At 38.0% G+C, this 12,765-nt stretch overlaps 2 protein-coding genes across 2 annotated transcripts in view; one reads left to right on the top strand and one right to left on the bottom strand.

Annotated features, from left to right (window-relative positions):
* Positions 1–3,036, top strand: part of p3h2 (prolyl 3-hydroxylase 2) — a 55,710-nt gene extending 52,674 nt beyond the window's left edge. The window contains exons 10-15 of the mRNA XM_015399776.1: positions 10–105; positions 228–378; positions 586–703; positions 790–865; positions 1,199–1,339; positions 2,641–3,036. Coding sequence (XP_015255262.1) covers positions 10–105; positions 228–378; positions 586–703; positions 790–865; positions 1,199–1,339; positions 2,641–2,733 — 675 coding nt within the window. The 3' untranslated portion in view covers positions 2,734–3,036. The remainder of the gene's footprint in view (positions 1–9; positions 106–227; positions 379–585; positions 704–789; positions 866–1,198; positions 1,340–2,640) is intronic.
* On the bottom strand, positions 2,998–12,393 carry ccdc181 (coiled-coil domain containing 181). Its single transcript, XM_015399761.1, has 6 exons — positions 12,287–12,393; positions 9,872–9,979; positions 6,549–7,490; positions 6,320–6,460; positions 5,304–5,461; positions 2,998–3,476 (listed from the first exon to the last, which is right to left on the bottom strand). The coding sequence occupies exons 1-6, from the start codon at positions 12,287–12,289 to the stop codon at positions 3,284–3,286; spliced, it is 1,545 nt and encodes a 514-aa protein (XP_015255247.1). The 5' UTR covers positions 12,290–12,393; the 3' UTR covers positions 2,998–3,283.
* Between the last annotated feature and the right edge of the window lie 372 nt (positions 12,394–12,765).

The following is a 12,765-nucleotide window of genomic DNA, read 5'->3' as shown; positions in this document are numbered from 1 at the left end:
ATTTTCAAGGCTGTGACCATGGCAGGAGATGGTTATAGAGGGAGGATGTCCCCACACACTCCCAACGAGAAGTTTGAAGGAGCCACTGTACTGAAAACCCTGCAGGTATGATTACTGCTTGCTTAGTTTAAAGCACATTTAACCCAGAGGAAGCAGGGTTCTCATTGTGGATTTTGCTCATAAAACGATTTCACCGACAATATCACTTAACTTTCTCTTCCATGCAGTATGGCTTTGAGGGCAGGGTGCCCATGAGCAGCGCTCGGCTCTTCTATGATACCAGTGAGCGAGTTAGACGGATCGTGGAGTCCTACTTCATGCTGAACACTACACTGCACTTCTCCTTCACACACCTTGTGTGTCGGACGGCCATTACAGGTTACTAATTCCTTTTGGTTGTATTTGGCATTGCTTTTTTGTATCATGCAACTTTTAGATCAGAAAGAAGCAAGAATATGTTATAGGTTTGAGTTTCTATGGGCAAACTAAAAATTACTTTCATCCTCTAAAAAATCTTTATTGTGACACAATACCCTTCTGACATCCGTGTATATTTGTTGCTGTTTGCTTATTAATGTTCCTTAGGCCAACAAGAACACAGAAATGACCTGAGCCATCCCATCCACGCTGACAACTGTCTGCTCGATCCAGACGCCAATGAGTGTTGGAAAGAACCCCCTGCATACACATACAGAGACTACAGGTAGGAAATACGATGTGTCTTCAAGGCACAATGTCATTTTATAAAGTTGATGATCTTAGTGTGATCTGTTTTTCTTTACCTTCTAGTGCACTGCTATATCTAAATGGAGATTTTGAAGGAGGGGAGTTTATATTCACAGAAATGGATGCCAAAACAGTCACGGTAAGATGATTTTCCAGACAAATTTGATATTTTCAGATATTTCTTTTGAGGAAAATACTTCTATCCATCCACCCAAACATCCAAAAGACTTCAATCCATCCGTCTTCTTCCGCTTATTCTGTTATGCCTATCTCCGCTAGTCTATGAGTGAGAGGGAGGGTACACCCTGCAAAGGTTGCCTTTCCTGTTGCAGGGCAACACAAAGGATGTAGGTATATATATATATATATATATATATATATATATATATATATATATATATATATATATATATATATATATATATATATATATAAAATTTGTTTAATTAATATTTTTTATTATCATCTGCAGGCATCCATAAAACCAAAGTGTGGTCGGCTGGTGGGTTTCTCATCAGGAGGAGAGAATCCACATGGTGTGAAAGCTGTCACCGGTGGGCAGAGGTGTGCTGTGGCTCTATGGTTCACCTTGGATCCGCTCTACAGAGAACTGGTAAACAGCCTTTAGATAAAACTAGGTGACCTGAAAGTACCTTTTTTAAATGCACAAGGCTAACGGAGATAGCTATAAGTTTAACTCCTCACACCCAGTAAACGGCGCAGTAGTAAATATTTTTTCTTTTTTTTTACATACATTTTTATAGTTCCTTGCTTTTGTCTTTGAACCCGTGATTCAGTTTAGCTTCTAACCGTTTATTAGGTTTGCCCTCGCCCTACTTCCTATCAACCCTGACCCTCATATCCCTAGTAAAAAAAACAAAAAAAACTCCCCACAGCATGATGCTGCCACCACCATATTTCACAGTGGGGCTGGTGTGTACATGACAATCATAAACAGCATTTTGCTCAAAGGACAGCAAGTGAAATCTCAGTATCATTTCATAAGATATCACTCTCCTCTTAATGTTTATCATGTCTCTTTAATTGATTGTGTCAAAACTGAAACATTGATGTAATGTATTTGGCTTTCTTCTTGCCAATAAAGTCATAAAGGTCATATATAGGAAGGGAATGGTGTTACTGTGTAAGCTTACCCCGATTTAAATCTCTTTGGAGATTTTAGTAATGTTGTCTAACAACACTCTAAGACTAAGACTCTATTAACTCATTTATCTGATGACAGCTGGGTTCACAGGATTTTATTGAAGGTATTAGAACAAAATGGGCTGGTTACACAATATTTGCCCCACTTTCAGAAGTCTCTTTGTATAGAGATTTAACCAGCATATATATATAGTTTTCTTCCCTATTCACAATAATCCACTACTCTCCTACACTTAACATAAAGTTTCTGCTTGTAACATGATAAAGAGAAACTGTAGAAACAGTACAAAAACAGTTGTTTGGGAAAGTTTCCTCCTTTCCTAATCTTGGAATAATTCCTGTTTTTATCCCTTGCTAATCTTGGTGGCCAGATTAAATCATATCGATGATCCAAATATAAAAAAGCATCACCACAAATATTCTCGTAAGGTTACTCATGACTTCTCTACTTCCTCATTCCAGTCATGATTAAAAAAGACAATAGATACTTGCAGGAACATATAGGTTTTAATGTAAAATTACACATCATGAACAATATTTCCATCATCACACACTTTTTTGACATATAATGTTAATCATCGCAGCTCAATATACAGTAACAACATGAACCCAAATGAAAATCTGAGTATAAAAATAATATATTTAAACGATATATTATATTTAATGTTAATTCTTGTTAATAGCTGTAACATTTAGATGAAAATGTTTTTGTTGAACTTTTGTCTCCGTGTCTTTGGATCCTTCTTGTAGGAAAGACTGCAGGCAGACGAGGTGATCCAGGCTTTGGAAACACAGTCCATTTGGGGTCAGGGCCTCAACATCAACCCTAAAGATGAACTGTAGCGACAGTCTAAAGAAACTCTGTCGCGTCCTCCATGTGTTCTTTAATGAAACTTTTCAGTATATATTTGTACTATTTATTGATTGAAATTTGTTTCTGAACATTTCTATTTTTGTACTGTGCTATACTAAAGTGCAAAGTTAATAATATTAGTATTGTATTGTGTTGTTTACCTATTGGTCCTTTATTTTTCCAGCACAATTGTACTATTTAGTTTATTTCTGCTGTGAACTGTGAAGTTAATGGTTTTCTATTTTGAGTTGGTATTTTTTTTTATAATTTTAAGTCCAAATATCTTACAGCATCTAAGTACTAATGCTAACACTACAATTTCACTCAGTTTTTTTATTTTTTTATTTCCAGTAATAGTTATGTTTTCAAAGTAGGTGATACACTGATTCAATATTGGGGAATTGTAATAATTGTAACATTTTTCATACTGAATATATTTTTTTCTTAAAGAGATAGTATAATTTTGCACATTCTATAATATCTGAATGGTGAGCGTGTGTGTTTCAGAATTATTTATGTTTTAGACAGCTGAAGTTAGAATTAGAGATGAAAACCTTCTTTTTTCATTAAAGATGTCAGCTGCTCCATGAACCGAAAGGGCCTTGTTTCACTGACAGGGCACATCAGGTCCCTCATATGGCGTGCACGGCGCTCCTCCATCACCAGCCTACGGGAGTGCTCTCTGACTGCCTGCTGTTCTGCTCGCTTTTCAGCGTGTTTACGCTTAAGCCACCTGAAGAAAAAAATCACAAAAATGGGACTAAAAGGGGTGATTTTTTTTTTTTTTTTACAATAATAATCATTCTAGTGATAAATATGTTTTGGCTGGTATTGCATGGTTCCAGGCAGATCTAGGCTTGATCGGGACAGTGATATTTTCAGTGGTGGATGAAGTACTCAACAGTAGAACTTAAATGTATAGTGGAGTATGTTCTTTTTCTGGGTGGATCATCAAAATAAGTGGTCATTCTATTTGTCAATCATTCTGGTGATATGTTTACATAAGGCTGTCCTATGTGCTCATCCCAATTTTTACTTACCGGTGGTGAGTCTGACATAGTGAAAAAATTGTAAATCTTCTTTTGAAAAGTAAGCTTGTATGAGCGATGCAAAGAGCAACTTTTAAACAGAGTGTGTACAATAAGAAAGGGGCTAATGCATGCTCCTGCATGCGTTTAATAGGGTACAGGGTTGTGCATGTGCATTTTTTTTTAAGTGGAGGGGGCGGCTCTTCTCAAACATTTGCGAAAATCCTCTATTTTACCTTTAAGTAAAAGTACTCATGGTCAAATCTTACTCAGCTACAAGTAAAAGGTACTCGGGTAAAACATCTACTCCAGTTAAAGTGTTGAAGTACTCACTTTTGAAAATACTTAAGTATTTAAAAGTATGTGCATTTATAAGTACTTCAGTATTCAAAAATACAAAGTACATTTTCTAATATCAGTACTTTTGTGTATAATTTTTGAAGTATTTTAAGAACCTGTAACTTTCAGAAACCACCTGCTACAGATTCGACGCCACCTGTAAAGAACTTTAGCATAAAAATGCAACAATAAAATAAGGACAGTTATTTTGATTATTTTAAATTTAAAATAGAAACAAGAAGAAAAAAGTACCGTCTTGATACTCCTCACACTTTCACAATGGAATAGAGGTTTAAGGTTGTATCTACCACCACAAAGAAACTATAAATCTCCTTTGAGTACTCATCCTACTGAACAACTTGGCCACATGGCAACAACTAACGCTTTAATAAAAATAATAAACTAACAATAATATCTGTCCTGAGTTTCTCACAGTTGTGGAACGTCATCCAAAGCTCTAAAACACTGGTGTCCAGATTCAGTCCTAAGGGCTCTAATCTGTCATGTTGAAATAGCATTCCAAGAAAGAAAAAACAGGTACAACGAATTACAGAGCTAAGCTTAGCCAAAAGGAACAAGGAACTAACAGCTTCCTAGAAAAGGAGTGGTTTAGAAAGTAAATAATATGACTTTGAAATGTAGGGGAGTGAAAGAAGTACTGAAAACAAGCACTTACTGTAAGTACAGTAATCAAGTAAATGTACTTTGTTACTTTGCACCCCTGGATACTTTTCTCAGCCACATATTTCAAGAACAGAATTTAAAAACCTAAATAAACATAATTACTATTATAGTTCTCACATCAGTGATGCCAGTTATTCTTTCCCTTGTTACTACTGTGTCTTTTACCACCACCTTTTAAACTTAACCCTATCCCTCCTAACTGAGACAAATTCAACACCTCTGTCAGTCTGCAATACCCAAGACAGAATGACAAACCACACAAAGAGGTAACTAACTGTATGGCCTACTTATCTGCTTCCAGAAAAGCAGACCAACGGATTGCGTACATTACAGGCTCCAGTGTGGTGAAAACTGAAACCTTTACAAAGACATCACTTTTAACTACACTGCCACGACACTGACATTGGTATTATGTGAAATGTTGAGATGTGAAATCATCTACAAGCAAAAAATATGTTTCTCAATACTATAATGACTTTGAATATAACAATTAAAGGGTTTAAACTCACAGTTTGAAGGCACGCTCACACTCCTCTCTGCTGTGTAAGAGGTAACTACTGTCCTCCTCAAGTTTCCTGAGCTCCACCAGCTGCCTCTCTCTCTGTTGCTGCTCCTTTTTCCTCTGAAGCCATGACCTGAAGGCCTCTTCTGGGTCACAGGAGTCTCTCTATCAACAAACATAAACAGAAGCAATTCAAAGATTATTGTTGAAACCTTTTATTTCTTAATTGCAAAGTTTCTATCAGCATTATAACTTTTAATACCCCAGTATTGTACACTGCTTCTCACTCATAGACTGCCGGAGATAGGCACAACAGAGTTGTGTGATATAATCACCTGATTTTCTTTCTGAGTACAACTTAAGTAGTAGACAGGATTACTGGTCCATCCAAAAAATCTATTTTAAAGTGTGTTTTGGATTATTGTGTAGTTGCAAAACCCAAATTAGGCAAAGTTCCAAGAAAGTCCTTCTTTAAAGAGGTTTATTGTGCATCAAAACTTGATTACCTGTGCAGAGTCTCCTCAAACATACAGCTAGTAGCTAATATTCTGTCTTTTTTCTATCTTATTTTGATAATTATAGCCACTAAGAAAAATTAGGACAAGATTAGATGAGATAGGTTTTATTGATCTCACAGTGGAGATACAGCTGAATTTTTATTAGTCTTAAACAGGATTATTGCACATGTTATTGCATATGGTATCACTGCACAGGTTATTTTACAGGTTATTTAATAGTGATTGCACATTAGTTATTGCACTTATATGGTCGCATTGTAATGTCTGATGACAGAAACAAGTTCTTTATTTCTAAAGAACATGTTGGCCATAAAAAGCTTATAGTATTATTCATTCTTATGGAGCCAAATATGTTTTACTGACTGTGACTCTGACTAAACACAGGCTTGGGTAAAGGTTCCCTCTGAGGAAATTAGTAAGACTCAAGTTTCATAGTACTAGGATGAGGATGGACCAATCTCATTTTACTGGGGGATGAGTATTAGACTGGGTTAGTAATGCTTACTTTTATCATCTCTATCTCCTTTGCACGTTGGATCCTTCTCTCCTCATTAAGCTGCTCTCTTTTCCTCATCAACCACGCTTTAAAGGCCTGCTCATTCTCCTGTCTCTTAAGCTCCTCTTCTTCATGTTTCCTCTGCTCTGCCTGACAAGAAAAACAAAAAATTAATTAATAAAGGTTAATATAAATAAAGGTTAATGATATTTTTTATCAACAACATTTTATATGTAACCTCTCTAGCGAGCCTCTCCTTCTTCTCCTGGATCCTCTGCAGCAGCTCTTTCTGTTGTGGTGAGAGGGTATAGGTGGCCTGTGATGGTGTTCCTGCTGCAGACTGCACCCGCCTCTTGCTGTTTTTGCTCTGGGTCCCTCTCTGGCTATGACTGGCTGAACTGGGTCTGATCTTGGGCTGAGTCGGAGGTCTTGGTGCTTGAAGTGGATTGATGCCAAAGTTAAAGGAGGATGAGCCGATACGGTGCTGAGGAGAGAAGGAGCTGTAGGTTTTGCCCACCCGCTGATGGATACCTGGTGAAGACTGTGTACTATTGCCTACATTGTTTGTTATAGGAGGGAGGACACTCTGACACTCCACATCCTTCATACTAACAAAGTCAAACTTCCCATTTTTTTCCACAAGAACTTTAATCTCCTTAGATTGCTCCAGGTCCTCATCGTTCGATCCCTTCAATCTTATGCTTTCATTACGAGGAGAGAGCTTCAACTCAGACATCTTCCCCGATACTTCTGTGTCTGCACCAGGAACCGTTGTTTCACCTTTGCTGCTATTTTTTTCATTATTCTCAGTGGTGTTGCATTCTGCCTGAAGATCAATTGGGGGCACCACCAGGTCCACCAGTGTCTCTTTAAAATGTAGCCGCCTCCTTCTAGTCACATCTGGCGTTTCCTGCTCTTGCAGCTCCTTGTTAGCCTGCTGGATTTTCTCTAACATGTACTTCTTTTCTTCATCTGACTGCTCCTCTGCCTCAAGAGGCGATGATTTACTTGGGCCCTCCTGGTCTATGTCGTACTCTAATGGCTCCATAGGAGAGGGCCACCTCTCCTCATCCTCTTCCACATGGCCTGGTTTTTGGCTCCCGTTTTCAATTATTTTCGCTATTACTGCTTTCACGTGTTCCTCCTCCTCTTTGTCTTTTTTTGCATCATATTCACAGCCCTTTTAGGTAGGTAAGAGACATATTGCTTTCATTATTTCTTATAATGTAAAGAAAAAAAAAAAAAAAACAAGATCGGCACTTATCAGTTGATCTGTGTTAACATATATGTCTATTTTCTTATCAATATTGCATTGGGGAGTTTCAGAGTAAAAGTATCCCACTGTATGTGAAGAGCATTGGTTTCACATGCAGGCAGTGAGATTTACTAGGTCATATAGCAACCTATTACCTAGCACACTTTGAAGAAGCCCGTCCTCGAACCGCCACCTTAACGTGGTGGAGTAGTTTCAGTGCTCAGATGATCCCAGATGCTATATTGCCAGGGACTTTAATGCCCCTGGTAGGATCTTCCGAGGCTCTTGTTGACAGGTCAGACAAAGACAAAGCCAGGGCTCTTTACTGGACATCTGTGCAAGTCATAGATTATCCATAATGAACACCATGTTTAGGCAAAGGGTGTCCATCATTGACCTCCAGCCTTGATGGTCGATTATCAACTTTGTAGTTTTATCTTTTAACCATGGGCTGCCTTCAACACTCTCTGCACATGGCTGCCCGTAGCTGTGGCTGTAAGGTCTGTGCCGCCTATCATGGTGACAAACCCTGAACCCAGCAGTAAGAGATGCTGTCAGGCTAAGGAGTCCTACCGAGCCTGGATTATTTGTGGGACTCCTGAGGCAGCAAGCAGGTATCGATATGGAGAGCTTGCTGCTGCCCAGGAGGTCATAGAAACAAACATTCAGGCCTGGGAGGAGTTTGGTGGAGAAAGATTATCGGTCAGCCTCAAAACAATTTTGGAAGACTGTCCAGCACCTCCGGAGGGGGAAGCAGTGCTTTGCTAACACTGTGTTCAGTGACAGTAGGGAGCTGCTGACCCTGACTGAGGACATTATTGGACGGTGGAAGGAAGATATTGAGGATCTCCTGCGGTGGAAGAAGACAGGGTGCTTGGTGACAGATTCAACATCACCCAAGAGGAAGTCCCTGAAGTGGTCAAAAAAACTCCACAGTGGCTTCAGATCCACCTTAGGTCTCTGGATGTTGTTGGGATGCCATGGCTGAAACGCTACTTCAGCATCATGTGGCGGTCAGGGACAGTGCCCCCGGACGGGCAGACTGGGGTGGTAGTTCACCCTCCTTGTGAAGGGGGACCAGAGGATGTGTTTTAACTATAGGGGGATGACACTTCTCAGTCTCCCCAGGAAGACCTATGGCTGATGGCCGAACCTTTTTCCTGGTGAGCCCACCCTTTTTTAGGGACCATACAGTCTCTGTGCAAGCACAGCAGACATTGGGTACACATTGCTGCCATTAAGTCTTACCAGTTCCCTGTCCATGGAGCAAGCCAGGCAGACGTGTCAAAAGTATTAATGTTTATTACACAAGTAAAAATATAACTCCTACTGTTTAAAACACTTTTGTTGAAGTTTTTTGTTGAAGTTAGAGTATTAACCTTAAGTTTTTACTCAAGTAAAATTGGAAAAGTGCCATTTTGGCAAATACTTAAATTGTAAAAGTAATGCAAAGTAAAAGTAATGCATCAAAAAATGTTAAGGTCAGATGCTTTAAAGCTTACACTGGTTACTGCGCAAGTGTATAAAAGGAACCTTTTTCTAAAATTCTGGATGATAACTTTTTTATAACTAATGGTAACAATTTCAAATTTAACTTAAACAGCAGTTTATTTCGGTGCAGTACTGAGTCCAAATGCAAAGAAATTAATTGTCTGGATGGGACTAATAATTTTGATGGATTTTAATTTTTTTAGATACTAACCGGCCATAATGAAAATAAGCTTATATGAAACAAAACTAACCATGTCCTACATAAAGGGACAACAAATCTAAACAGAATCACAAAGCTGTAGTGCAAATCTAATGGTCAAACTATATTCATGTGTTAAAATAGTCTAACCAAAGTCTTAAACACGATAAAATTAAAAATTTTGGACAAAACTTGCTAATTGCTTTTAACAGGTTGTATCTACCAAAATGACCTAAGTCTGAGCTTTTTTGCACAGATAAAGTAGATATTGTCACTCTCCAAAGGAACAGAGCAAAGGTCCCCCCGAAAAACTAGCTGTTTAAATTGTAGTTAAGTTATTGACTCACAAAGGCTAAAAACACATAAGTGCTGCACCTTTCCTAAAATGTTTATTTAAGAAACAGGGAAAAAACATATATCCTTCTCCTTCCTTTAACTGTTATACTGCCTTGGGTCGGTCTATCACATAAAGAGAAAAGTAGGAATATGATAACATCATTAAACCCGACATAGATATTTTGCAAAACACTGCTCACCCCAGACCACACCTGCATCCCACCAAGCCATCCCCGCACTGGTATTGGAAAAAAGGAAAAACAGGGAGGGTACCGGTTACCTGCTCTTCACTTCGGCCCTCTTCACTGATTAGCCAGTCAAGATCCTTTTCAAAGTCATCTTCATACTCCTCCTGAGACTTGGTTGCAACTACCTCAGTCATTTTTTCCTAAAAGGACATAGGGCACAATGTTTTAAAGCGAGTCTATAATAATACTGAACTAGTTTTATAAATACATTTGACTGTTGATAGCCATGCCAACTCACTTATGAACATTTGCTTTTAAAGTAAAATCAGAAAACTGATAAGGGTACTACCTAATAGAGGTTCTCATTCTTTTCTTATCTATGTTTTACTATCTGTATCTTCTCAGTGAATACTGTTGAAACCAAGTGTATGTAATTTGATGTAATGTAGGGGAGTGTTGGTCTAGCACAGAGGTCATGGATCAGCAGACTATTTATAAATTACAGCATGTTTTTGGATGACAGTGTCTAACTTCACTTGTGCCGCTTCTCCCGTTTGTATAGTAAAACCCTCCGGAGCGTCCGGCACCAGGCTACACATGATACAAATTTGCCAATGAGCTGCTGTCAGTCAGGGCTGCTGCTGCAAGCCACTTTAAGACACAGCAGACAAACTTGTTGCAAGCCGTGCGATGGGAGAGAAGGAGAAGACGAAGAGAAAAAGAGCAGATGGACTGCTGGAAGAACCTCGGTGAACTGGTTAAACAAAAAGTGAAATGGTGTGCTCAAAGATGACCCTGCACATTTTGAGTATGTTTGGCTCACCCTACTTGTGAAGCAGGATTTCCCCACCATGAACATAATCAAAATTAAATATCAATCCAGGCTCACGAATGAGCACCATGATATGTGTTGGGGATTGCCTTGTTGCCATTCAAACCCAGGTTTAAAGGCCTTGCAGGGCAGCGTAAATCCCATTGCTCTCATTAAGCCATAAAAAAGAAAGGTCAGTTCAGGTGTTTTATGAAATATGTGAATCAGAAAATTGCCTCTATACCAAACTGAACAATTGTGGTTCTCTAGTAAAAAAAAAAAAAAAACGCTTAAGATTTTAAAATGAAAAATGTTTTTCTTTTTTTTTTCAATTATTTTATTTAATTCTTTAAAGCCTGGACCATGAAATAATTGACACTGTATTAGAGTTGTCATTGAGTTTTATGACAAATGACATCAAAAAAGAAAGTTTGTATAAGTGAAATGAGATCATTTATTTGCATCAAATTTGATACATAAGGCATTTCTCTTTATAATCTTTTAAACATTTTCTGTTCCCAACATGTGACTTATTGTGTAAGTCAGGGTTTTCAAGAAAAAAATATAACACTGATGATGTAGAGGTCTCAAAAACCCATGTATCAAATATGATACAATTGACTTTAAAGGGTTAAAAAGTCAACGTAAAACAAAGATGCATAAACACCTCATCTTATTTCACTGTTAAATGCTGTTTAAAGTAATGGATTATAATTAAAAATGTCTCCGGACCTTTACTGGTTGTTGATTTTCTTTATTTGAGGTGTGCAAACCTTTTCAAAATGAAAAAAAAAAAGTCCTAATTCCTCATTCATCAGAGCCAGTTAAGCTTCAATCATTGATAAACAGCATCTAGTGTGTGTAGTACTTATAAAATTAATATAAATGTCGCAAGAAATGCTGATTTTCTCTTTAAAAGTAATACACCCTGATTTTCACATCAAGCATGAAAAAATGCAAGCATAAATATTTCTGCATAGGACCAATGACATCAGACCAATAGTATCCCTACCAAAGCTGAAATCAAACCTACGCCCTTGGTTGCAAGTACCAGGTTCGATCCTCACAGCCTACACTCTGGTTCCCTGAGCAAGACCCTTAACCCCACACTGCTCTCTGGGAGCCGCACAATGGCAGCCCACTGGCTTAAATGCAGAGGTACATTTCTCCAGTGTGAGATCCAAACAGTTCAATTATTATTATTAATTTTATTTTTTGTCACCATCATTTTAAAAAATATCTGATAAATAAGATCCTAATGGATGCTCTTTGTCTACTGTATACTCTACAACATTATAGGCCAGTGAATAAGAAGTAGCCTACTGACGGCGTTCAGAGTGAAAGCGCCATTAAAGATTCATTGACCTTGACAAATTGATGTTAATAGGGCATCGCGAGACTAAAGCCAGAGTTTACTTAAATAGGTAAAAAATAAATAAATAAAATAACTACAGCCCGTTGTTGTTGATGTGGTGTTTATTTTAAAACAGAATTCGTATCTGCTTGTTTATGTTTATACATTAGAGGAAAACATCCTCAAGTGTAATCCAATTTTTTCCCCCGCTCAAGTAGAGATAAATAAAACCGGACAAGCGGAAAGCGTCAAGAGTATTAATCAACATTCATCATTTCCTAATTAATGCTACACATCCAGTGATGATAAAACGTTCAAATTAATGTTTGTTACGTAACTTACCATTTTTATTGATTATTTTGCTGTCCCATAGAGTCCTGTCTGTGCAGCAGCACCTGCGCTCTTAATCTTAGCCGAGACTCGGACTTAAAAGCTTTATAGTACCGTCGGCATGGTAACCAACAACACGCTTTACTGCATGCGCATGCGCGCAGACACGAACACAGCTTTGGGTCTGCTTTATATTGACATGCTGTTGTTTTCAAGCAATTATTTTTACCATTAGCATAATTATGTTATTTTTTAACTGACTTTTACTGGTCAATACTGTTAAGAATTAAATTTGTAGTTACCGACAGACATTTATAATGTCAGTGCTTATATTGATAACAACACAAAGTTGATAAAAGTGCTAAAGGTCAATACAACGAATAAAAAAATCCTGAAATCAAAAATGTAATGTTTCTGTCAGGTAACCAAATTTACCAGGGAGGCCAGAGTGGGGCCAATGTTTAGAGCTAGTCAAGCAACTGAGCAATGGT

Source organism: Cyprinodon variegatus, unplaced genomic scaffold, assembly GCF_000732505.1.
Source record: "Cyprinodon variegatus isolate N-32 unplaced genomic scaffold, C_variegatus-1.0 Scaffold30, whole genome shotgun sequence".
In the NCBI taxonomy this organism is placed as follows: Eukaryota; Metazoa; Chordata; class Actinopteri; order Cyprinodontiformes; family Cyprinodontidae; genus Cyprinodon; species Cyprinodon variegatus.
This window is presented reverse-complemented; position numbering and strand designations above follow the sequence as displayed.